Raw genomic sequence first — 24530 nt, 5'->3', positions numbered from 1 at the left:
TATATTGAATTCATAGAAATGACAACCACATTCTCTCCATCTGCAACAATGACGTTAACAGGCTCCCCACAACAGAGTAATCAAGGCGCGAGTCACCTTTATTCTCGTTGGGCACTGCCTAGCATCTTCCCAAACCTACACCCCAAGCTGCTGCATCAGGCCACGCCCAACTTCACAGATGTGTTTGCGCTGCCATCGCTGAACCACTCCGTTTTCCCGCACCACTGTCCTCCGTCTCCCCTCGGTTAGGATTCGAGTCCCCCTGCTCTAAATTCCACTGAGTAGACTAGCTCTACATCGCCCTCTCTCCATGGCCTGCCCATTACAAGGCAGCCCTGCTGCAGCTCCCTGCAGTCAATTTGTCTGAAAGGTGCTGACTGTGCTAAGCTGCCCTGCACCCACCGAGCCATAGCCACTCAGTGTGTGCTCAGAGATTCCCACCACCTGTCGCAGTCTAATCGGGCACAGACCCATCACCTGCACAGTGCATTCAGAGTCAGACCACTCACTTTGCTCAATGTTCTTAAGATCAAACCTCTCACCGTTCCTAGTTTAATCATTAGAGCTAGACCTCTTGCCTTAGACCCTTATTCCTACAGTGTAATTATACACCGGGCACCCGCTCTTCCCACAGAAATAACTTAAACATTTGTGTAGCCATGGTGGGTGAAATAGGATGATTTTTTTTTTTGGCAGGTCAAAGTCCATTGAAATCTACGAATGGTGTGGGGCCTGCTTTGAGACTGATCTGAGTACACAGTGTGTGACACCTGCCAAAAGCGGGTGATTTGAGAAATATGAATTGGGGACAAGCTCCTCTACTCCCACAGTGCAACCAGAAAGACATGAAATTGTGTAAGAGGAATCCCATTGCCCCCAAAGTTGATTCCCCTCTAGGTCTGGACACAGTTGTTACTGTACCTGCCATGTGTCATGGGTTGGTGCATAACTAGCGTGGCAAGGTTATGATGATCTCCCATGTACCTTCCCTGTAGGCTTTGGAGCAACCGCACTGAGTAACGCATGGGCGGGTACCACTCTCGATATTAGAGCTGTATGGGAAACCTAAACGCTGCTCACTGCTTTTATAGCAGTCAGTCCCCGGCTGGAGGGGTGCACCCCCTTCTTGCGATGGCCCATTAAAAGAGGCTTCTCAGAGCGGAACAGCAATTACATCTTTCACCAAATATTTGTTTGCTTTAGGCTGTCTCTTCTTGTGGCCGGAAGCAGACGTCATAGGGAAAATTGATGGGCCACTAGCATTGGTGTGTGAACCTCGTCATCTTAGAAGCGCAATGGCCATGACAGTGGCAAAATGTGACTGCTTACTATAAAACATCGAAGCTTGTTCCAAAGTGAAACGCCTTTCCTAAAATTACAGCCACTGATTGATTTCCGAAATTTGGGTTACGTTTTTTGGGAAATTCTGCCAAAAATACTCAACCCTTTGTATGCACGTTCATTTGAGTATCCTATCCCAGCGTACAATCCCAAAGATGTTCTTAGCGTGTGAAACTGTGCGGTTGATATTACATGCTCCTGCTGCATACATGCCGCCATGTAACATTTGGGAGATGATGCTCCAGTCCTGTTTGGTTGAATATTCTGGAATGTGTAGCCCTGGATTGATAATGAGGACATCCAGAATTACAAGTATGCCATTGTACTGATGGGTAGATATTAGGAGACCGGGCTGTGAGCAATGGCTTTTTGGTAAAGGGACAACCTTTGTTTACGTCTCCCCCTCCTCACTCTATTCCATGCTCTTCCCCCGGCCCTTCTTTGGCCACCCTTCCTCCCTCCTTCTCTGCCTTTCCCCCTTTCTCCTCAGATGAGGTTTCTAGACAAGTCCGATCTATGAAAGTCTCATCAAAACAGGTTCACCCCTCTACCTCCAGAACTATCAAGGACCACATTGACACCCTGGCTCCTGCTCTGGCGGATTTCTGCAACCACTCCTTCACCACTGGAGTCTTCCCCTCCCCCTTGAAGCACTCCCTTGTGCACCTTCTTCTTAAGAAGCCCTCTGCCAACCCTTCCTGCCCGGCTAACTATTGTCCAATCTCCATCATCCCCTTCCTGGGCAAACTCCTGGAAAAGCTGGCCATCTCCCAGGTTAATCTTCACTCTGAACCTGTTGGTTGTCTCCGTGACCATCCGTCTGGCTTCAGAGCTGCCAGAAGCATGGAAACTGCTCTACTGAACATCCGTGAAGACCTGCTCTCCAACCTTGATTCCAACACCCCCTGTGTCCTCATCTTCATTGATCTCCCTTCTGCCTTTGACACGGTCAACCATGCATCCTGCTCAACAGTCTCCTCGATAACCTGGGTATCACCGATCAGGCCCTGGCTTTGCTGACCTCCTTCCTCTCTGATCGACCCTCCCAGGTTCAACTTGGGTCCTTCCTCTCCTCTCTATCTCTACCTGTGGTGTTCCCCAGGGGGTCTAACCTCTCTCCCTGGCTGTTCAACCAATTCCTGTCACTTCTTGCCCACCACATTGCTGCTCTCTGCCCCAACTTTCAGTGCTATGTGGATGACACTCATTTTCAGGCTCCCTTCTGCCACCTCTTCTTCTCTCATCTCTGACTGCCTGTCTGCCATGGCTCATCAGCACACCTGCTCCCCCCTTTCGTGGCACTCTGGCCGGCCTCGCTTGGCCATCTTCCTGCTCCCACCTGCGAGGCTAAAAACCTTGGGGTCATCTTCGACTCTACACTTTCCTTCTCTCCTCACATCTCTGACGTCTCTAAGAAGTCACACAACCAGCTGCACCTCCTCAGAGGTATTCTTCCCTTCCTCTCCTTTCCCACCAGAAGCTCACTGTCTCCAGAGCTCTGGTTCTCTCTAGGCTTGACTACTGCAACAGTCTCTTTCTAAATCTGCCTGCCTCTACTCTCCGCCCTATGGAACTCATCCATCCAAAACAGGACTGCGAGACTTGTCTTTGGCCTCAAGCTCATGGATCGTATCTCTCCAGGACTGAAATCTCTGCACTGGCTCCCAGTGGCGGCAAGGATTAAGTTCAAAACCCTCTGCATTGTCCACAAGGCCTTCCTGGGCCTGGGACCTCAATACCTTCAACTCTCTCTTACTAAATATCTTCCTTCTAGAGCGCTTTGCTCATCCGCCTCCAACTCCCTCAGGGTTCGTCGCTTCTCCAAGCAGCGAGTTGGTGGTAGATCTCGTTCTTCTGCTGGGGCCTCCCTCTGGAACAGCCTCCCTGCCTATCTGAAACTTGAGGAGAACCATCTCCGGTTCTGGAAGCAGCTCAAGACCTTCCTCTTTGCTTCTGCTTTCTCTCCTCCTCTCCCCTGCTGATCTCCTGGCTGAATTTGAAATTGCACTGGTTAACTGGCTACCCTCAGATCTCAGGTCCATGTCCCCTCCCCACCAGTTCCACACCTGCACTACCCCCTTGGCAACCCTTGCACTCTGGGACTGTTTCTGTATCCCTACAGCCCCTTCTAGCACTTGACACCTGATGTCGGCACTTGCACTTGCCACCAGCTGGCTGTACTTTTATTTGTCTTTATTTACTGTTATCCTATGTACTGCCCCCTCCCTTTTCCACCTTGAACTTTTCCCCTTATCCTGCTCTTGCGAGATCTCAATGGCACCTGGCCTAGTAAGATCGTTGTCTCTGTCTTCCTTCTGTTTGCCCTCCCTTGCCTCGTCGCGCCTTGAAACACTTGTGTATAGGCGCGTAATAAATGCCATATCAAACATATAATTTGAAGCTAAGCTGTGAGTAATGTCCTTTAATTAAAGGACTGCCTTTATATGGGTGCATACGGTTAGGTGGGGCACTGGGAATAGCGTCTTTTCATTAAAACTATTCTGTCGATTTTTTTCCCATCATGCATCTCAACAAGACTCATGCCTGCAACAAACAATTGCTAAGAACATGTACTGTATCACACATGTATAATCCAGAGGGAAGACGAGACATCTAAAGTTGCCTAATGTCCGGTCTGAATATTTAATCAGTCCTGAACAGCACTTTGCATTTTTGTACTTTTAGTAGTCCTGCTGTTATAGTAGGTCTGTGTCTGCAACCCTACAGTCCCTTCCCTCTGCACTTAAGAGCCGCACGCTGGCTGCACTTGTGTGTTAACTGCACTCCCCCGGCCCTTCTCGCCTGCCCCCTTCCCCACACTTGGACGATCTGAATGACACAAGGCTTATTAAGATCATTATATTGTCCTCCCTTAGTTTTCCCGTTCTTGTCTTGTTGAGCCTAGAAACACTTGTGTACAGATGCATTATAAATGCTATATCATATATATAAAACAAAACTGCAGATGCTGTAAAACCAAACGGAATGATGTGTGCTAAAAGCTAGAAACTCAACATCTCCCCATTTACTCGAGAGCTTTATTTTGTCATTATTTTTTTTAACAAATAGTAGAAGTAAACAGCACTGGGTTTAGCCTTTTATCAGTATGTTCAAATAGATATACACAGTCCCTTTCTTACTCCACCGATGGGGATATCAATTTGTATAATACAATAAAGAGCAAGATGATACGTATTCTCTACTTACATCCAACCCCCTCAAATAGGACCCTCTGTAAGATTTTCCGGCACCACTAATCCTAAAAAAATGGACCGTGTGCTATGATTAGTTTGCAAAAATATATAAAATGTATTCAAAATATTCCAACTGAATTTAAGCATAAAACACTACCCTCACCTAACACAGTGCAACTAACACTAAAAAACAATTACTAAAACATAAATCACAATTTCTAATTATGTGCACGACACAGAAGATATCACATAACAAAACACAAAAAAAAAATCTCAATGTGTCATTAAAACAACAACAATCCCAACATGTTTCTGTTCTTCACAGCCCTGTTCGGGCGAACATTCTTCAGGGGATACATTTAAAACATCCACTATTCTCCTCAAGACCGTGTTGAATGGGTAGTTTCAGGCACCCTCAAAGAAAAAAAGAAAACCTCCGGGCCTTTAATTGGTGAACCTTCAATCCACGTCACAGAATGACAAATTTGCTAGTTTCTCGCCAAATGAGAGACCAATACTTCAGGGGGCGTCGCAGTCCGCCAGGGTATCACCACACCTAGATGAGACAAAACCTCCACAACTGTGGGGACCAGTACTGCAAAAAGCAATGCAGCAGTCAACGTGTTGAAATGGAAAGAAAAATCCACACAATCATACATTTAATTACTGTGTGAATCTGCACACAAAGGAGGGTTTATTTACTCCGCCAGCAACTTCCACAAAAAACTTTGGAAGACCTCAGACGGCAATGCAGTCCGTTGGCCAACAATCCACTGCTGTGTACACACGCGGTCAAAAACTCTGTTGATACATCTATGGTTACAACGCCTTTTATCACCATACCTCCAGGCTGTTTGGGACCAAGAGAACGGACGATTTTGAAGTATTCTACTTCACAATCTTCCTCCATCACAACTGACATGTTTTAGTCAGATCACCCCTTTCCGGTGACATCACTTCCACCTGTGCCAACGGCTACACTTTTACACTGCATCTAGCCTCTCCATGCAGAATCTATAGACAATGGCGCTGATGCAGAGTTCTAGTTTAACTCTTGACGGATAACTTTGCAGGAAATGTTGCATGTTGTTGCTAAACTAAAGACGTGACGGAAGGCTATGTAGTTTGAAGCCAAACAGTGCTGCAAGAAAACCTGGGCTCACGACTGCCGTGCCTGACAAATGATTGATCCTGTGCAAATCACTCTGCTAATGGGTATTATCCTTGTCTGTAAAAAGTGTGATACTGTAAGTGTGCCCTGCCCAACAAGCCTCACACATAGTGTTGCTATGTAATGTCACTACTATTAATCATTTTTGTAGTGTACACCGAAGGTTGAACCACTCAAGGCACTGCCACTTGGAAGCGGTAGTTCTCTCATAAAAGAAAAGCAAAATACATGATATACTCCTACTATTGGTGCACGAGGGGGCATGTCTGGGACATGGTCATTGACTGGGTATAGTTTTGTTGTATTTACGTGACCTGACTGGATTCACTGGAGATGATGCTCTAGTAAATACTTCCCTACTTTATGTCCAGTCAAGTGTGACCCGACTACACATGTAACCAGGACACCACTTTTCAAGTTCTGTATTTTCAATTGTCAATTTAATGCATTCTGGGAGTTGAGATATTGGTTCATTTCAATTCAGCAATTTGATGTAAGCACTCAATGCCATTGATTTGTAGAATGAGGACATGACCTTGAAAAGAGGTGTCTTGAAGTTATAAAGTCGCTCCAGTCGACTCCCACCCACACTGCTCTCAGGACACAAAACTACAAATATGTTGCCACATTGTTGTTGTAATATTGTGGGTGCACATAACAAGTAACGTTAAATCTTTAAGGATTGTCAAAGGGAAGGATACTGGTCTAAGAAAAGATGATGTACAGTGCAGCACAAGCAGGCTTATTGCAAGTATCCTCCACCACGGACTGAAACTATGAGGGTTTGCACCAGAAGTGCAAACTTCCTCCCAGTCAGTAAAGATACATCATGAACTTCAGAAGTTCAGGCTTCAGTCTCGCACCCACCTACACCTAGGGCTTTGCGCCCGAAACGCCTATGCTTGAATGATGCTGGTGGGGTTTACAAGATATTTGAGTGTCTGCGCCCACTAGTGCCTGTGAGTCGGGCAAGTACAAAGTTTTAGAAATGAAACTTAGCTTCATTGAGAACCTCATAGGGATTCCAGAGCAGGGGTACCGTGAAATTATTTTATTTATTTATTTTCAAAGAAGGCTAAGTCAAAGAAGGCTAAGTCTGGTTACGTGATTTTGGACTGATTAAGTCTTTGAATCTGACATCTTCATGCCAACTGCAGTAACAGATTTGAATCCTGCCAGGGCCGACTCAGCCCTGCATTCTCCAAAGAGCGATCCAATGGGTGCTATTTAGTGGGATCAGAATGACGATGGGGACCGTTTCCTTTCCTAAACCTACCCTGAACTTGTATTCTTGATAAGGAACTGTGGTTATCAAGGATGGGTACCGTCACGCCGGTAAAATGATGGCACACTGTAATATTCTGGATGAGATGTCGTAATTCAACAAATCATCAAGTAACTAGCACATCTGTTGGCGTAGTATGGAGAGAAGACTCCTATTTTGACAAAATGACAAGTTCTGTAGATAAATCAGCCTGATCATAGGTTCCATAGATAGAGGGTTCGTGCCCCAAATGGAGTATTCCTGTATCATGTAGTCACAGGGATAGTTCCCACTAGTAAGGCCCCTTACTTAGATGTGCTTGTTACTTGATGATTTGTTGAACTACATCACATCCAGAATATTACCGCGTGCCATTTTACTCGCATGACTGTACCGATCCTTGATTACCACACTTCCTCATCAAGAATACAGGCCTTGAGGATGACCAGTGTGGTTGAAACACGTGTGGACTGTTCAGAATCCGATTAAACGTATTTGTGGAATTACCATATTTCTATTTGTTATCACAGTATCTGTTTGGAATCCTCTCACCGACATCTTTTCTGGCAGTGCGCAAGTCACCATCCTTCTAACATAATTGGATATTTTAACAATTGAATGCAACTATTGTGTCAGGGCAGCGAGACAGTTGATGGTACGTTTCAAAAGGAATGTATTGGCATTTGTATTTATGTGAAGAACAGGCATGTACATTTCGATCAGAAATATCTTACAATAATACATTTACAGGTGGCAGAGACATTCCCACGAAGGGCCCCTGTACAACAGCACAAAGATGAGAACAAGTGGGCAGTCGGTATATAATAGTTTAAATAAAATTGGGACATACAAAAGGGAGAGGATAAACAAACTGAAATATATGTATGCATTTATAAGAAACAGGTGACTCGCAAAAGTAACATTAACCTAAGAGGGCAAGTGCTTCAAACTAAAGAGGAGTACTATATAAGTATACAAAATTACATTTATTAAGTGTCCCTGGAAGACGTGGAGGGGTCATGTAGGGAGGACTGGGGAGAGAGGGCAGGGGGAGTTTCCTCTTTAGAAAGTAAGTCAAGTTTAATTTGAGCTTTATATCCACAGTTGGCATGGCTTTGATTGTGATGGGAAGCAGAGAAAGATTGGAATTGAGAGGAGGCACGGAGCAGCATGGGACAATGACGTTGAGTGCAGAGGGGGAGTAGAGGGAACGAGATACTGAGTTAACAGACATACAATCAGACAGGTACTGACGAGCAATACCATTGATAGCTTTGTAGACTCTGAGAAGGAACATGAAAAGAGAGTGGTTGTGCATGGAGAGACAACCAGCATGTTGTCAGTAGGTACAAGTGGTGGGGTTGTAGGAGGTCTGTGTAGGATCGGATTAGGTTTTGGAGAGTGTTTGAAGCAACATTGAGGCCTTGGTCTTTCGCTGCACTCCTCCCTCCCTCCCTCTAGACAAAGGAGTAGGCTTAAGTAGTAGTTTAGGTGCTGAGTATGAGTGTGGATGGAGTTTTTGTAGAGTGATTAGTAGGAAATGACACATTTTATGAATGTTGAGGAGGTCAATATAAACAGCAGAGGCAATGATAGTGTTGAATTGCTGCAGCCAGAGGATGCTATCAAAGAGGACCCCATGGTTGCGAGCCTTGGTTGAGGGAGGAAGAAGGTCAGGCAGGAAGCAGATAGGAGAGGGGAGGGGATGGATGGCATTGAAAGCCGGAAGAAAGATGACGCTCTGTTTTTTGAAAAGTTGAACATGAAGCAGTGGAGAGCCACCCAATGACGAACTGCTGTGAGACAGTTGGTAATCCATTCTGAGATGGCCTGCGTGAAGGGGGAAAGGAGAAGAAGAATGGAGTGCCATCAGCAAAGAGGTGATAGTGAAATCCAAAGGACACGATAAGTCTTCCTAAGGGCAGATGTACTGAGGATAGAGGGAAGAGGTCCAAGGACTGATACATGGGGGACACCGACCAGGAAAGAGGTGGGATTTTAAAGGATCGACCATCCAGGTGTGGGCAGATTTGCAAAACCCAAGGTCCTGCAGAGTGAGGAGTAGAGGGGATTGATCCACAGTGTCTAAAGCAGCATAGAGGTCCAAAAGGATGAGTATAAAAGTGAGTTTGGAATGGGGCGCATCAGAGAGAAATGTGCGTTTGTGAAGGGATTCCCATTTTTTGGGGTAGTGTTGCTAGGATGGAAACTTTAACAACATATGAATCGGATACCCCTAGACAATGTTTTGTTGCAGAAACCCACAATGATAAAAAGACTTTAATATTAATTAACCACAGCCAGGAATTTATCTTGGCAATATGTGTGTTCTGGTCTCATGTACTGTGTGTAGGGATGTACTTTGTGCATAATGTAATATTGGGCGTCGCAGTTCCTCCTCCAGGTGCTGCACTTCCAACACAATCCGATCCACCATCATTATCCAGTACACTGAACACTCGGGTGAAACTGCTTTCTCCTTAGGTTCGCAGACCATGGAGACCCAGGAGGACATCTATGTGGGGTCGGTGGAGACGGACCGTGGAGTTCGGGAGCAAGTTCGCTTCTATGACACCCGAGGCCTGAAGGACAACCTGGAGTTGCCCAAGCACTGCTTCTCCTGCACGGATGGCTATGTCCTGGTCTATAGCATCGACAGCAAGGAGTCCTTCAAGAGGGTGGAGGCCCTGAAGAAGGAGATTGACAAATCCAAGGATAAGAAGGAGGTGAGTACATTCCCGTTCCCTCACTGTCTTATAGTCTATGCTGGACATTTAATCTTATATCTTTCTGTGCCTAGATATTTCAGTGTTTGCTGCACCTGTGGTACAAGCACCATATGCGGTTGAGCGTCCTAAGGGCTTTACAAAACTTAACTTGGGAAATGCAGTTAGTAGAATTATTCACGTGAGCTTTGACATGAAGGGCAATTGCCTGCAACCACATTACTTCTCCTTTGCCAAGAGTACATTATTACTCACTAATGGCAAGTGAACATTTTGCGGCCGGTTTTAAGTATTGTGAACTTGCTCTCACATCTTTGTCAGAGGAAGCGTTAAAATGGACCCTGTATGATGTCAGCTTGCACTGAAGGAATGCCCTCTGATTCAACACCTCATAGGTGGAAGGGTTTGATTATCTACATGTGTACCATCACACATCTCAAGCCTCAACAAATGTGTAACGTGTAAGGCGCTCTCTTGCAACAAGGCTCCTTTTTATTTAGGTTAAATGCTTTGCTCTAATGTTGGGTTGTATAACATAGGGCCTCATTACGAGTCCGGCGGTAACCGTGCCTGAAATTCCGGCAGGTTACCTCCAGACTCGTATTACCATTCTGCCTATGTGATTCCTGGAATTACCGGGGCATTACGACCCCGGTGACCCGGGAATTCCAGTGGCGGAATTCGGTAAATCCCCATTCAGTCCCATAGGACTCAATGGGAATGGGGAGGTGGAAACACAGGCAGCATCTCATGATGGTGCCGGTGTTTCCACGTCCGCCTGCAGGCGGGAGGTGTTAAACCCGCCAGGTCAGACCTGGCAGGAATGACACCTCCGCCTGCGGAACTCGAGATCACCTGGTATGGAAACAACGATGGCGGCGGATTTACCGCCACTGTTATTTCCATACCGGGTGACTCATAATGAGGCCCATAGACTTTTAACTGCATCTCAGACAACTTGCAAGACGTTGCTGTCATCCGTGTCGAAACATTCATGCTTTGCTAAGGTATATGTGGAAGACTATCTTTCCAGATCACATATCAATTGATAGTTGAAATGGCCTAGCCCTACCATGCAACCCTGCCCCTCATGCAGTGTGCCACACCCTTCCTGCATTTGTGTATAAATATCAGCAAAACCTTCTACATGTATGTTTCAGAGCGTGTTAAGGGTGGTTTTTCTAAATCTTTGTTATTCTGGAGCCAACTATGTGAGGGCAGGAGCACGCAACTCGCAGGCTGGGAGCCGCCAAGGTGGCAGATTCAAGTAGCCTACGAATATAGGCAGGACTGAGGTTCCCTAGGCATCCCTGGGCCAAGGATAGCACAGGGCCAACATGCTTATCTTGGAAGCAACACAACACCGAACCAAGATCTCTGGAGAGGAATGGGAGCAGGGTCATTCTAGGTGCAACGGGACCCTTAACATTCTCAGTGTAGAAATGGGTACCTGTGGGCCCTTTTGCAGAAGATGTGGAGGCCTTTGACTGAGTGCTATGTTTAGGTTCGTCTTTTGGAGATTTATGGCAAGCAGCCTGGGGGTTTCCAGGAGTATAGTGTGAAAATTTCTACACAGTCTTTAGCACCACAGAAACAAGCATTTCAGCGATATCAGTCAGTGTTAACGGGGCCAGTCGTTAAATGCCAAGCTGGGGCAAGTTTTCCACTGTGACTCCTGCGACCGCACCAATGGCAGAAAAAAAATAGGAGGATGTAGACGCGTGCCGCACCATGGGCACCTGTGCACCTAATATAGGGAAATGTGACTGCAAGGCCCCGTCGATTCCGTTTTACTTGTAACACTCCAAACAATCACTAGATGGTAGAATATGCAAAGCATGTGAATCTAAACCGATTTACAAGCATCAGAAACATACATACTATTTGTTAGGATTATTAACCTAGATTAAATTAGAAAATATACAAGTTCCAAGAAAATAAAAAAAGTTGAAGGGGCCTTATAGTAAAGATCCAAAAGCTGAACAACATAATTTGCCAATTATTGGTAACTAAATGACCATTCCACTCTCCTCCCACCATGAACTGCTAATGAGCACGGTCACAGCTGAGGGATAAAGAATAGAACCAAAACCATATACACGTTCACTTTTCCTTTTATTTTGTCGCCACAACACAGGCATTAGTTTTTGACTGAGGCCTCAGGATGGTTTTAAGTTTTCACGAATGCGCCAGGCTTTCTTAAGGATCATGGTCCTTTAGCCATTCCTCTCTCCCCAAGTTCAGGCCTCCTTCTTGGCGGCAAAAATTAATTTCAGTCTCTGGGATTTAAGAAGTATCTGGCGAACAAAGCCCCTAAATACTTAAACTGTAAATTCACAAACACCCAATCGAACAGACCGACCAGAGCCTCCCAGGTCAACCAAATAATGGTACCAAGATACAAATTAGAAAAAACTCTTTGCCTCCTGACATCAGAAATGAGACTGCTTACTGGGCCTTCCGAAAAAAAGAAAATATTGGCTATTCTCACAGGAATAATTATGATCCAAGTACCATACTTCTGCTTACTCTTTTGCATTGCACTTTAATCTGCCTCTTTTAATTACGGTATTGATTGTGTCAACGGAAAATGTAACTACATATACATGATCTGTAACCTGTAAATGTAAATATTACTGTGTGCACCGTGTTAATCTTAAATGAAACTACTTGTACATCAATTTTAACCTGTTAACGTGCGCCCAGATACCTTTTGGGTTCGGAGCGCTATTTAAATAAATAAATCAAATAAATTAAATAAATGGTGTCCCATATTTCTGTCGTGACATAGCGGTATCTTTCTTTATCACCACTGAAGTCGTAGGGATGACGCATTGGCTCATCTAAAATCTCCTATTACGTACCCACTCCTGTTTCCCATAGGATTTAGGACATTGATTGGGAATCGGGCAAATGTAGGGAGAGCTAATGTCAGGTTCCAAAGGATCAAATGTAGGTGGAGGGAGGTGGGGGGGGAGTACGAGGTAAAAAGAATTAAGGTGGCAAAGAAACATTTGGACCTGATGGATTCTGGGAAATGGGACTGGAAAGTTGCATTGGATCCAGTATAGCATATTATAAGGTGGCTTTCACCATTACAAGATGGGCCCCCAGGGTAGACTTGGAGGAAAAGACATAGACAAAGGAATGGCTGGTTTCGGGATTGTCCAGGACCATAAATTACCAGGTCTTACTTGAGAGATTTCCTTGTCAACATTTTTCGATGGATCTGTTTGTGGCCCCATTTCAACCCATTGCTCTTCGTAATCTTAATCCTTCACACGCTTCTCCTCCGTCCCTCTCCCGGCACAGGGTTTTGTTTTGCCTCGTCTTCTCTCCCTCTTGCTTCTTTACTTGTCTTTCCCACTTTCCCACACCTCCTTCTAATTCTCCTGCACTCTTCTTACTGCCTCTGTTTCTTCTGGTATCCTCTGTGGGTACGTGCTTTCTGCCCTCTCAGAGTTGGAAGCTAAGAATCGAGGAGCAGGAGCTAAAACCATCTCCTGTGTGTCTGGCATCACCCAGTAGGCAGGAGCTACCAGTGGGGAACTAGGAGCGAGTGCACTGTAAATATAAACTCCACAAGAGAGGTACACTTTTTAACTTTTTGCCCATTATGTATGATCCATTATATTTAGATATGTCCTAATTAGTATTTATTTACATTCTCGAACACTCAAAGTTAATGTCGCTGGGGCATGTTTTTAAGGCACTAGTTGGCCTGGGGAGCCAGAAGTAGCTCCTTGTAACTGTTGGCTTTAAGCTAATCGGGCTCTCTTAGGCTTGAATCGAGCTAAATAGCTCCCAGCAATTTCGAATTATGCAGTGTTTAGGCTTGCACCTCACCTGCGGCTCTCCCGAGCACAACTCGCTTGTCTGCTGCCACTCCTGTGAAGTGTCTTCAGGCCCAGTGTGCGCCTTTTCTTTTTTTTAAAAAGAAAAAAATGATTTAGTGCAGCGACTCCTCTCCCTTGCATGCTGTCCTCGCCTGCTGTGCACTGCCCAGTGTCTTCCCTTTCGTCCCTCTCCAGAGTACCTATACCCTGTTTTGCTGACTGTGCAATTTTTTCCCTGGCTTCTCTTGGTTTCTCTCTGCCACAGTTCATTGTCTACAGGATACAGGGAGCTGCTCAAGGGTTTCTTCTGGGAACAGCACCCATATTCTCTCAACTGGGTATAACTCTACACATGTTCTTGATTGGAGTCTTGGCATATTTATGTCCATAGCCAACTAGATTCTGCTTACAATTCCAAGGGATCCTATTAAGAGCCTGCTCCTGACCTTCCCGAAATTCGCCTCCTTCCCCTGGGCAGTGGAGTCCCATGGTGAGACATTCATCCAGGGACTATAGGGTCCAGTTTTAAAGTAAAAGTTTGGCATCCATTGCTGAAAAATGTAACTTCCAGTCGTGACTGCAAAACCCCTTGCTTTGCCAGGTTTCACCTCTTAATGGCAATTGGTTTCTCGCCATGGGGGAAGGGGGCGGGGGGCACACAATCTGCTGTTGGAATCTTAGGCCTCTCCAGGACAGAGGTTCTGGAGCTTAGTTCTTGCTCTGCTTTCTTTCCTCCTTCCATCTCCCTTCATTCTCTCCCATTTCTTTTCTCCTAATCTCTGCTTCTCTCCTCCTTTCTATTCTCTTTTTCTTCTCTTTTCCCTTCCCACTCTTACACTTATCCTCTGTTCTTTCTGTCTTCTTACCCGTCACATCCTCTGCAAGTCTCTTCCTCCTCGGTTCTCTTTCCTGTTCTTGTGCTTCCTCCTCTCCTCCATTCTCTCTTCCTCTTCTCCTCCATTCTTTCTTATTCTGCTCTTCCACACCCTCTCGTCTGCTTTCATCCTCCCCTGCTTCTCAATTTCTCTCCATTACATCCCCATGGCATTATACCATGCGCTTTCTCTCCACCTCTACTCCTCCTCCCTTGCTCCTTCTCTCTCCCTCTCCTCTGCTCCACTTTTCACTTGGCCACACCAACCTCTATACATGCTGACACCTATTGGCAATCCTTCACACAAATCCACTTAAATGTGGGCCTGCGATCAGGTCATGTAATGGTGTGATAGGACACAGTTGTGTGACAGTGCCATGTGCCCCTGCGGATTGGTTTCGTACTGTGCACACTACCACATCCGGTTTGATTTGTGCTTGGCAGTGTACTGCCCCGCGACTGTGCTCAGTTTTTCTCAAGTGCATATCTGCCATTTTACAAATGGTCTGAGAGCAGCATCTTGTTCTGGCAACCCTTCCAGAAGGCCGACGGGTCATCCTTTTGGAACCCCTCCCCTGGTAATACTCCTGTCTTTCTCCTGATAACTGTGGGACCCTAAAATGGGTATGACTGGAGCACCAGGCCTGCGCCTCAAAGGTCACTTGCAAATGTCTCACAATATAACAATAGGAACTCACTAGGGGCACAGCACGGCTCGTGGGTGCACTAGCAGCTCATATCTGCTGCATGACATCTGCATTTTCAACATTGAACTTCTTTTTCAGGGAATAATCTTACTCGCGTGGAAGGGAGACTTCTGATGGACACAAGGTTTGGAATGGGATGAGGACCTCTGGTATCCCCAGTAAACCTCACCCAATGCCACAGCACACAGTGGGTGGCCGTCACCAGCCCCCAGGCTCTTCGTATCAACATCCCCTATGCTCATGTCTGTGACTTTGTCACAGTACACACGACATACATATGTACCTTATACTGGAAATTGGTACTTTTACGTCTAACATTTAATGCAAACATCTACAGTTTCAAGGTTAACTCCTCACTGAGAAGAGCATGGCAATATTGTTCAGGGCTGTCCTGTTTTTCAGACAGTCAGGAATTTGTTTATGTACACATTATAGCAGTTATGTTAGGGATCCCATACTGATGCAATTAATTGAGTAGGATCAACAAAGAGTTCAAACACTACCTTAGGGAAAAAACGATTTCATTTAACACCCAAAAATCCTCTTTAGTGTCAAAATCAAAGTGTCGGAACAGTCTTTTGTCAACAATTCCACAAGTTCAAGTCTCCTTAAAAAGTTCATAAGAATGTCGGGTACCTCCCCATCACTCAGTCTCTATGGTTCTTTCTCCAAACTTCATCTAGTTTGTCAACTGTCGAGGGTGGGATATGACTACCTCCAATTATTCCTGTATGTCCTGTAGAGTTTTCTGTGTCTGAACCATTTTCCGCAGATACAGCTGGAGTTTGCCTTCGATTAGCAGACAGAGACCACTGTAATTGCCTTTACGAGTCACCAAAGATGCTCTTCCTTTCGTAGAGTCCCGATTATTTCGCTTTGCACAGTCTTTCTATGCCTCCCCCTGGTCTGAATGCTGCTTGTCACCACACCACAAAGCCATTCCTCTCCCTGTGGGGTTAAGGCCTTCTGATCAGAGTCTGCCCTGGTCTAAACGTGCCCTCTTGTACCCACCTGCTCTCGGTAGATATCACCTCTCTAGTGCTTTCTCCGGGTTTCCAATGTCGTCCTGATGTCTTCCTCCTATCACATATTACCACTTATTGATGATTTCCTTCTGCCACCACTTTCCTATCACTTCTTGATAACATCTATCACTGCCTGTCCCCCTCCTAAAACCTCTGATGTCTTCTTCCTACCACCACCCCCAAAGCATCTTCAGCCACCTCTGTTCTTTCCCGTCTCTCTCCCAAACTCCTTTCACCATCTCCTTGCTGAATCACAACTAGCTCCAAACTCTGTCAATATTCTTCTCTAAAAGCCCACACACCCCTATGCTGAGTCACCCCTTTTATATTGTAGTGGTTCCTCCCCTTAAGCCGCTGTGGGTGTTCTGGCCTGCATTTCTGAATACTTATTTATATTAGTGCGTTGTTTGATTGGTTGCTGTGAGCTTGTTTTGCGATTACCAGTTTAGCATATGTCTAAATGGCTGGTGATTGGCTGGCTTATGAAACTGGTCTGCTATCTTGGATTTGTTGGCTTTATGAATCTGTGCATGTGGGCCAGTATGTGCATATCACAGCCGCACCACATATGCAGCAGGATCCAGATTAAGCATTAGCAATGTTTTAGAGTTGTTAGTATGGCCTCTGGGGAGGTGGGGTTTTGCAAATTGTTGACCTTGGGCGGGAGATGGGGTGCCCTACGCTGCACTACATGAGCTTTTCGGTCTCCTGGAAAGGCCCCTTTGTTTAGCATGTGACATTGCCCTGTGACTGGGGTCTAAATGAGGAGAGGCACCTAGGAGATCCTCCCTATACAGTCCCCGGCCCCAAGGTCCACTAGCTCTGGGAGGTTCTTGGACCCATTTGTCTCCCTACTATAAGTCCCCATAATAAGAAAGGAAGGGTTTTCCATCACAGTGGGTATTCATTAGTACACAAACAGGCATCCATGCACGCTATCACTCTTAAGCAGTAACCTCCTTGGCTCTCTTGTCCACTTATATACACACATATACTCACAGTACACTCCTCCTGCGACATTGCTGCATGCTGCATATAACTCAATATCACAAGAGCACATTTTAAACCTTAATCATCTACCTCCACTGGAGTCCTTCCGAGGCTCCTTGGGTAATTATTACTAACTCAATATCATTCTAGATCACACGTCTTTTTTTCATGACGGTGCACATTTTACCTGGCTTTCTCAAAGGGAATGGAAACCCCTCTCGTTCGGGGTTGGGAGGCCTACCAGGGAGAAATTCAATGTTAGTTCCTGATGGGGACAGTGGCAGTCAAATGGGTTCAAATTCCTGTCCCTTCCCTTTATGCCAATGTGTTCATGGCCAGTACACCTTTGTCACAAGCCATGAACAGGGAAAGGGGGTCCAATTGCAGGTGGAGGGGAAGCATAAGAAGGGCAATCGGAAGCAGGAAGTGGTTGGTTGTGTGAGAAACTCAAGGGCATCCTCACACTTACTCCCCATGGTCCCTCTTCTCAGGTGGCCAGGGAAAGGCCATCGCTTTTGGATCCTGACCCTAGGGGTGGAGAAGCGAGGATCATCTAAGTGGGAGGGGCCTTGGGGAGAGAGGGAGAGAGGGAGGGAGAGAGGGAGAGAGGGAGAGAGGGAGAGAGGGAGAGAGGGAGAGAGGGAGAGAGGGAGAGACACCCCACAGGGACTCTGTGGTATATTAGATGCAGAATGATTTGATTTATATCGTGCTCATACACATGTTTCAGATTGAGGCAAGGAAGGGTGGACGAGGGAGAACAACAAACAGCGATCTTGCTAGGCCCAGTGACATTGAGAAGGAGAGTGGAGAGGTGGAAAGTGCTGGGTTAAGGCAGCAGTCAGGGCAAGTCGGATAAGTGCAGGATAAAAGGGGGGGTCTGTATGGTTACATATACAGACCCCAGTGCAGGGATTGCCTGGAGGCAGGGTGGGTGGGTGGGTGAGCAGGTACCTGGGACCGGAAGACAGAGCGTAGGGCAGGTATACTTTTCCCAAAGAAAAAGATCAGCAGGGGAGAGAGGGTCAAAGAGGTAGGTCTTGAGGTACTTCCGTAACCAGAGATGGTTCTCCTCAAGTTTCAGAGTGGCAGGGAGGCTGTTCCAGAGGGAGGCCCCAGCAGCAGACAGAGATCTACCCCCAGCTTGTTTCTTCGAAAAACGATAGACCCTGAGGGAGTTAGAGGAGCAAAGAGCTCCAGAGGGGAGGTATTTCAAAGGGATAGCTGAAGGTATTTTGGACCCAGGCGCCAGAAAACCTTGTGGACAATGCAGAGGGTTTTGAATTGAATCCTTGCGTTCACAGGGAGCCAATGGCGAGATTTAAGGGCTGGAAAGCTACTATCCCAGGGCTTGAGGCCAAGGACAAGTCTTGAAGTCCTGTTCTGGATGAGTTGTAAATGGCGGAGAGTAGAGGCAAGTAGATTTAGAAAGAGGCTGTTAGAATAGTCTAACCTAGAGAGAACCAGGGTTCGGGAGACAGTGAGCTTCTGGGGAAGGAGAGGAAAGGCAGAGTACCTCTGAGCCGGTGCAGTAGGAAGTTTGACTTTTTGAGACATCAGAGATGTGGGCAGAGAAGGAAAGCATCGAATCAAAGATGACCCCAGAGGTTGTTAGCCTCGCAGGTGGTGGTAGGAGGAGTGCCAATGGAGGCATGCCAGAGAGTGAGGGGAAAGGAGGGTGGAGGTGTGCCGATGAGGAGGATCTTAGTCTTGCTGGCATTCAGGCAGAGATTGTTGGCAGCACACCAACCCTGAATGGCAGTCAGGCAATCGGAGCTGAGAGAAAGAGAGGAGGTGGCCGAGGGAAGCCTAAAGATGAGTTGAGTGTCATCAGCATAGCACTGGAAATTGGAGCAGAAAATAGCGATGCAATGGGCGAGAGTTGCTAGCTATTGATTGAAAAGCCAGGTCGAGTGGTTAGACCCCTGGGGAACACCACAGGTAGAAAGGGAGATGGATGAAAGGAAGGACGCTAGTTGGACCTGGCAGGGTCGATAAGAAAGGAAAGAGGTCAGCCAGGCCAGAGCCTGATCGGTGATACACAGGTTGTCACAGAGATGATTGATCAGGATGGTATGGTTGACTGTGTCAAAGGCAGAAGAGAGATCGAGTATGATAAGGACAGAAAGGATGTTCGAGTCAAGGTTGGAGAGCAGATCTTCATGGATGTTCAGGAGAACAGTTTCCCTGCTTCTGGCAGCTCTAAAGCCAGACTGATGTTTGTGGAGACAAACAACCAAATCAGAATGAAGATTAAGCTGAGATGGCTAGCTTTTCCAGGAGATTGCCCAGAAAGGGAGTAATTGAGATTGGGCGATAGTTAGCCGGACAAGAAGGATCAGCTGTGGGTTTCTTGAGAAGAGGATGCTCAAGAGAGTGCTTCAGAGTGGAGGGGAAGACTCCAGAGGCAATTGAGTAGTTGCAGAAATCAGCAAGGCCTGGGGCGAGGGTATCAATGTGGTCCTTGATGGTTTTAGAGGAACAGGGATGAACCTGTTTTGATGAGGCTTTCATAGATCGGACTTGTCTAGCGACCCCATATGGGGAGAACAGAGGAAAGGACGAGAAAGAGGGGGGGGTGGCTAAAGGAGGGTCAGCGTTCACAGAAGGAGGAGGGAGAGAAGGGGAGGAGAGGGTGGACAGTATGGCGTGGGTTTTTGAGATGAAGTGAGAGGCAAGGTCATTGCAAAGAGCCTGTGAGGTGACAGGAGTGTTAGAGACTACAGCAGGGTGGCCAGCTCCTTGCAGATTTTAAAGAGTTCGGCCGAGTTATTAGATGCCTCGAAGACAGAGGCTTGAATATGGGCTCTCTTTTTGGTGCAGACAAAGAGTCAGTATTTCCTTTGGAGCAGGCAACAGGCCAGTTTGTCAGAGGATGAACAAGAAGCCCTCCATTTCCTCTCAGTCACCCTACACTTATGTTTGCCAGGTCAGAGTCATACCAAGAATTGCATTTGGTTTTGGACTTCAAACAGATCCTCATGACAGGGGCAAGAGCATCAAGAGTATTAGAAATAGAAGAGTAGAGCAGAGACAAGGCTGTGTCAGAATGAGAGTCAGCTAGAGGCGATGGGGGGGGGGGGGGAGAAGGTGGCGGCAAAAGCCTCCAATGACACACACTTCATGGCCCGGATGTCCGAGAAGGTAGGTGGCAGTGTTGGAGTAGGCTTGGCCTGTGGGGAAGAGAGGGAGAGATGAGATGAGATGAGAGGAGAGGAGGGAGTGATCACTCCAGGAGAGAGGAGTGGTCAGAGGGATGGAGAGGGGATGGTCAGAGGAGATCGAGACATCAAGTGTGTGCCCTGCAGAAGGAGTCGTGCCGGAGGGGAGGATAGAAAGGGAGAGGGAGTCGCAGAGGTCAAGGAAGAGTAAAGAGGATGAACAAGGAGTGTCAAGATGGATATTGAGGACACCAAGGAGGAGGAGTTGTGGTTGAGGCCATAAGGGAGGAGGAGAGGTCAGCCCACTCAGAGAGAAGTGAATTGATTTGACCCGGAGGCCGGTAGATAGTAGCCACAGTAGAGTGAGAAAAAAAAACACAAGGCGTTCAAAAGAGGACTAAGTCTGAGTGGGAATGATAGAGGCAGAATCCACTCTGGAAAGATCAGGGCTACACCCCCTATGGATCGAGAGGATCAAGGTGCGGAGAGGATCTTGTAGCCAACATTGAGGAGTGTGTCAAAGCTCGTGACAGAGCTGGCCGTCAACTATGTCTCGGTAAGACCGAAGACGTCGAGGTCAAGTTCTTCAATGAATGGGAAGGCTTACACCCGCTGAATTAACCCAAAGTAACCGGTTGAGAGGGAAGTGCAAGGACAATATAATATGCAAGCAGCAGAGTGAAACATCACTGCAATTGAATACTGAACTAAAGGAGGGCTTTTGGTAGAGATGTCTTGTACTTATCATGTCATTCACATAAGACAAATATTAAAACAATAGTCTTGTGACAGAGAAAACCGATCAATGGAATTCAAAGTAACAGTCTATAAGACGGTTTGTGAAGTATCCCGCAAGGTATATTGATATAACTTATCCGTTGGTGGTGATCTATGTTAGATTCTAATCACAGTCTAGTCTAATAGGTTCTAGAAGGTGTAGCTCACATGATATGTCCCGGGAGGATAGCTCAGCGGCAACGTGCGCGGCTTGGAAGCAAGACGACACGAAGCAACACAGGTTCGAACCCAAGGTCCGCGCTTAGAAACCTCTGGGTGTTTAAGCGCGTTATAAATTGCAACTAAGAAAAAAAAAAAACAATTACACAACTAAAAAAATTACAAAATTCCTGTAACAGCGCCTCGATGCCTGCGGGCTGTATGAGCGCTTTAAAAATGCAAATAAATAAATATGTACATTGAATTGCAGAGTTTCATTATGTTTTAATTATGATGTTTGAATGAAAACAATGTATTTTCTTAACCACAATCTGGGTGAGCTGTTGAAATATCCATCTATCTTTCGAGAACATTTTTGAAACATGAAAAAGCACCAACTAAATGGGGCATGCACAAAAATAGTATGCGCACTGTGACAGTGCTGAGAAAAGACAGAAGCCCAAATCTTCAAAGTCTACATGCTCCAAGTCGGATCAGACTGAAATATATCAAATGCTTAGACACATCACAGACACTACATACAGAATGGTAGTAGGAGCTACATGCCCCCCCCCAAATAAGTATCCAAAACTACACTCTCTATTTGCACCAGCCAAAACCAGTTATTCCTGTCCTCAATTTTCGACACTCTAGACACAGATTTATTTTCCTCCTAAGCCACCTTTAAAATTATCTTTGTATGTTCCAGCAGAACAGTCTGTCAAGTGCCCTCTACGAGCAAGAGTCAGAGGAATCAACATATGACGAAGGATAAGAGAAGGGGGGGAAGCATTCTTCTGCTCATTCTCAACCAAGTCCAATGCAGAGATTATCATACCATGACACAATGGCTATGAAGCAGTTGCTAATGGATGAGCGAGAAAAAAGACATCGTAGGAAATGCCAGCTGGTGTTGGAGTGCCTTTAAACTCCTCCTACAAAGATAACATGGGTTGATCTTATCCACCCAAATGACTTGATGTAGACTGAGTCAGAAGGGGATATCCAAGAAGAGGTCAGCACAGATGGAACCCATCCATGACCCTATGGGTTCTCGAGATGTGATAGAGCCTCAAATTGCCTAATGGAGGGCCAATATTCTTATATTGCGCTTCTAAAGAGGACAGCAAATAGGGTTGAATTAGAACACAGGAACAGGAGGAAGTAAATTATATCACAGAGGAATCCCTAGACAAACCAGAAGCGATTGCACATTGTAGTCCTCTATTGGACACCGTCGGGTGATGGACTAAATTAGTCCTCCATGCCACAAGGATGTTAGTCCATTTTCAGATCGAAAAGAAATGTAAGCAATATCCTGCCGACCCGTTATTTCCAACGGGACAGCTTTTCCCATACTCCCTGGTGATGACTATGACCCTTGTTCCTCATTTATCCCACTTGATATCACACTAAATATCACACAGCACCTGCTTCTCTCCCCACTTCGTATCACTCAATCACTTGGCCTCTGGAATGCATAAACCCTTTGCAACAAGTCTCCCTACATCATTGACCACTTTGACTATCAGCACCCTCAACTGTCAATCCCTGCTATCACAGAAACCTGGATCTGCCCTCATGACGCTGCTACACTAGCAGCTCTCCACCCTGACTGATACCATCTCCTACATCTGATGGGAAAGGTTGTATAATGGGGTTTATTATCAGTTAGATACTCACTACTGCCCCTCTACCACTATCTGACATCACTTCTTCTGCTTTTGAATTTGCCACTAATCAACTCCTCCGTTCTACTCCTCTCCTTGTACTGGCTCTCTGTCAATCAAATGACCTGAACCTTCTTGTTGAGTCACTTCCCACTGACATCCCCTTCCTCATGCTGAAGTACTGTCACTTTCCCAAGCCCCCTTACTTGAGTTTAACTCCTTCCTATGTGGCCACTCTCTCCATGACTAGCCCACCCACTCTGGTGGGAAATCTCTTGACTATGACTTTCTCTCTACTTAGCTCTCCTCCACCGACCTCCATTAACCCCTCTTCCTCTGATCACTTCATTGTTTACTTTCACAGCCCCTTTACTATTTACTCCTCCCCTCCATTCTTCAAGGACCAAGAGAAAATCCTAGCAGGACTGCTTTGCCTCTTACCATGATAATGTGAGGATTTATCTCCCACCTCTCTCCCCTATTCATCCCTCTTCCATTCACCATGCGTTTTCTGGCTTTCACTATGCATTTTAATTCCCTTTTGCCGACACAATCTGCATGCAAATACATACCTTCTGATCCCTGTTCTCATCCCTGGACCATCTCTGAGATCCAGACCCTTAAACCAAACATGCGTCAAGACCTACAAAGGTAACACAGTTCACAGACCTCGACCTACTACTCACCTGCAAAAATCACCTTGCTGCCCTCATCTCTCTACTCGACACTGCCAAATGCTACTGCTTCACGAAACTCATCTCCTTCCTTCCCAATCACCTCTGCAAACTTCCATCTATCCTCCAAGTGTTGCTTACACTTCCAAACCAATACATTTTGCCTCCTCCCTCGCCGCAAATGACTTTGCTCACTACTTTTCCTCTTAAATATCTAAAATTCATGTCTATCACAGCCCTCCTGTCTTTCCATCCACCCCTTGCTTCTGTTCACCACCTCTCCCATACCCTCTTTATTCTCAATTACTTCTCTCCTACTGAATTAGGACCCATCCCTCACAGCCGCAACCCATCTAGCACTCCTGACGACTTGCTTGCTCCTTAAACAGTCAAAGGCTCTGTCTCAATAACCTGCCCTTCTCTCTCTGAGCACTTTGAGCTCCTTGTCTCCGCTCAACTCATTCCTGCCTCCATCAAATCTACAACTGTCCTACCTCTTTTTGAAGTAACCCTCTTCTGACCCAAATGTCCTGGTGAACTAATACCCAGGCCCCCATCATTATTCACAGGTTCTTCCGTAGGTGATCTGCAAAAGGATAACTAAATATCTTGAAGATGGCCTTGAAGATCCACTTTATATCTGACTTCCCTAGTAAACATTCCACTGAGATTGCACCCATGCATGTCTCCAACTTTCTCTCTGAGGCTCACCACTCCAAGCTTTCTTCTAGATTCTTCCTTCTTTGATCACTATGCCGCTTTCTGCACTGTTGACCACTCCCCTCTGCTCCTCGCTCTCCAGGACCTTGGGTTTTCCAAAGCTGTCGCCTGAATTGCCTCCTACATGTAAAATCGCTCCTTTAAAACCCCCTGGAACTCGCAAACCTCAAACTCCCCTCTCCCTGAGGACATCCGCGAAGGGTCATTCCTTGGACCTCTCCTATTCACCTTCTTTATCTCT

The 24530-nt window shown here is 46.2% G+C and overlaps 1 protein-coding gene across 1 annotated transcript in view; it reads left to right on the top strand.

Moving 5' to 3' along the window:
- NKIRAS2 (NFKB inhibitor interacting Ras like 2) overlaps positions 1-24530 on the top strand; it is a 122170-nt gene that overhangs the window by 69879 nt on the left and 27761 nt on the right. Inside the window, exon 3 of the mRNA XM_069634488.1 lies at positions 9455-9696. Coding sequence (XP_069490589.1) covers positions 9455-9696 — 242 coding nt within the window. The remainder of the gene's footprint in view (positions 1-9454; positions 9697-24530) is intronic.

This window comes from Ambystoma mexicanum, chromosome 13 (genome assembly GCF_040938575.1).
Source record: "Ambystoma mexicanum isolate Mex_15411 chromosome 13, UKY_AmexF1_1, whole genome shotgun sequence".
Classification (NCBI taxonomy): Eukaryota; Metazoa; Chordata; class Amphibia; order Caudata; family Ambystomatidae; genus Ambystoma; species Ambystoma mexicanum.
The sequence above is the reverse complement of the archived record's forward strand: the minus strand, read 5'-3'. Positions and strand labels throughout refer to the sequence as shown.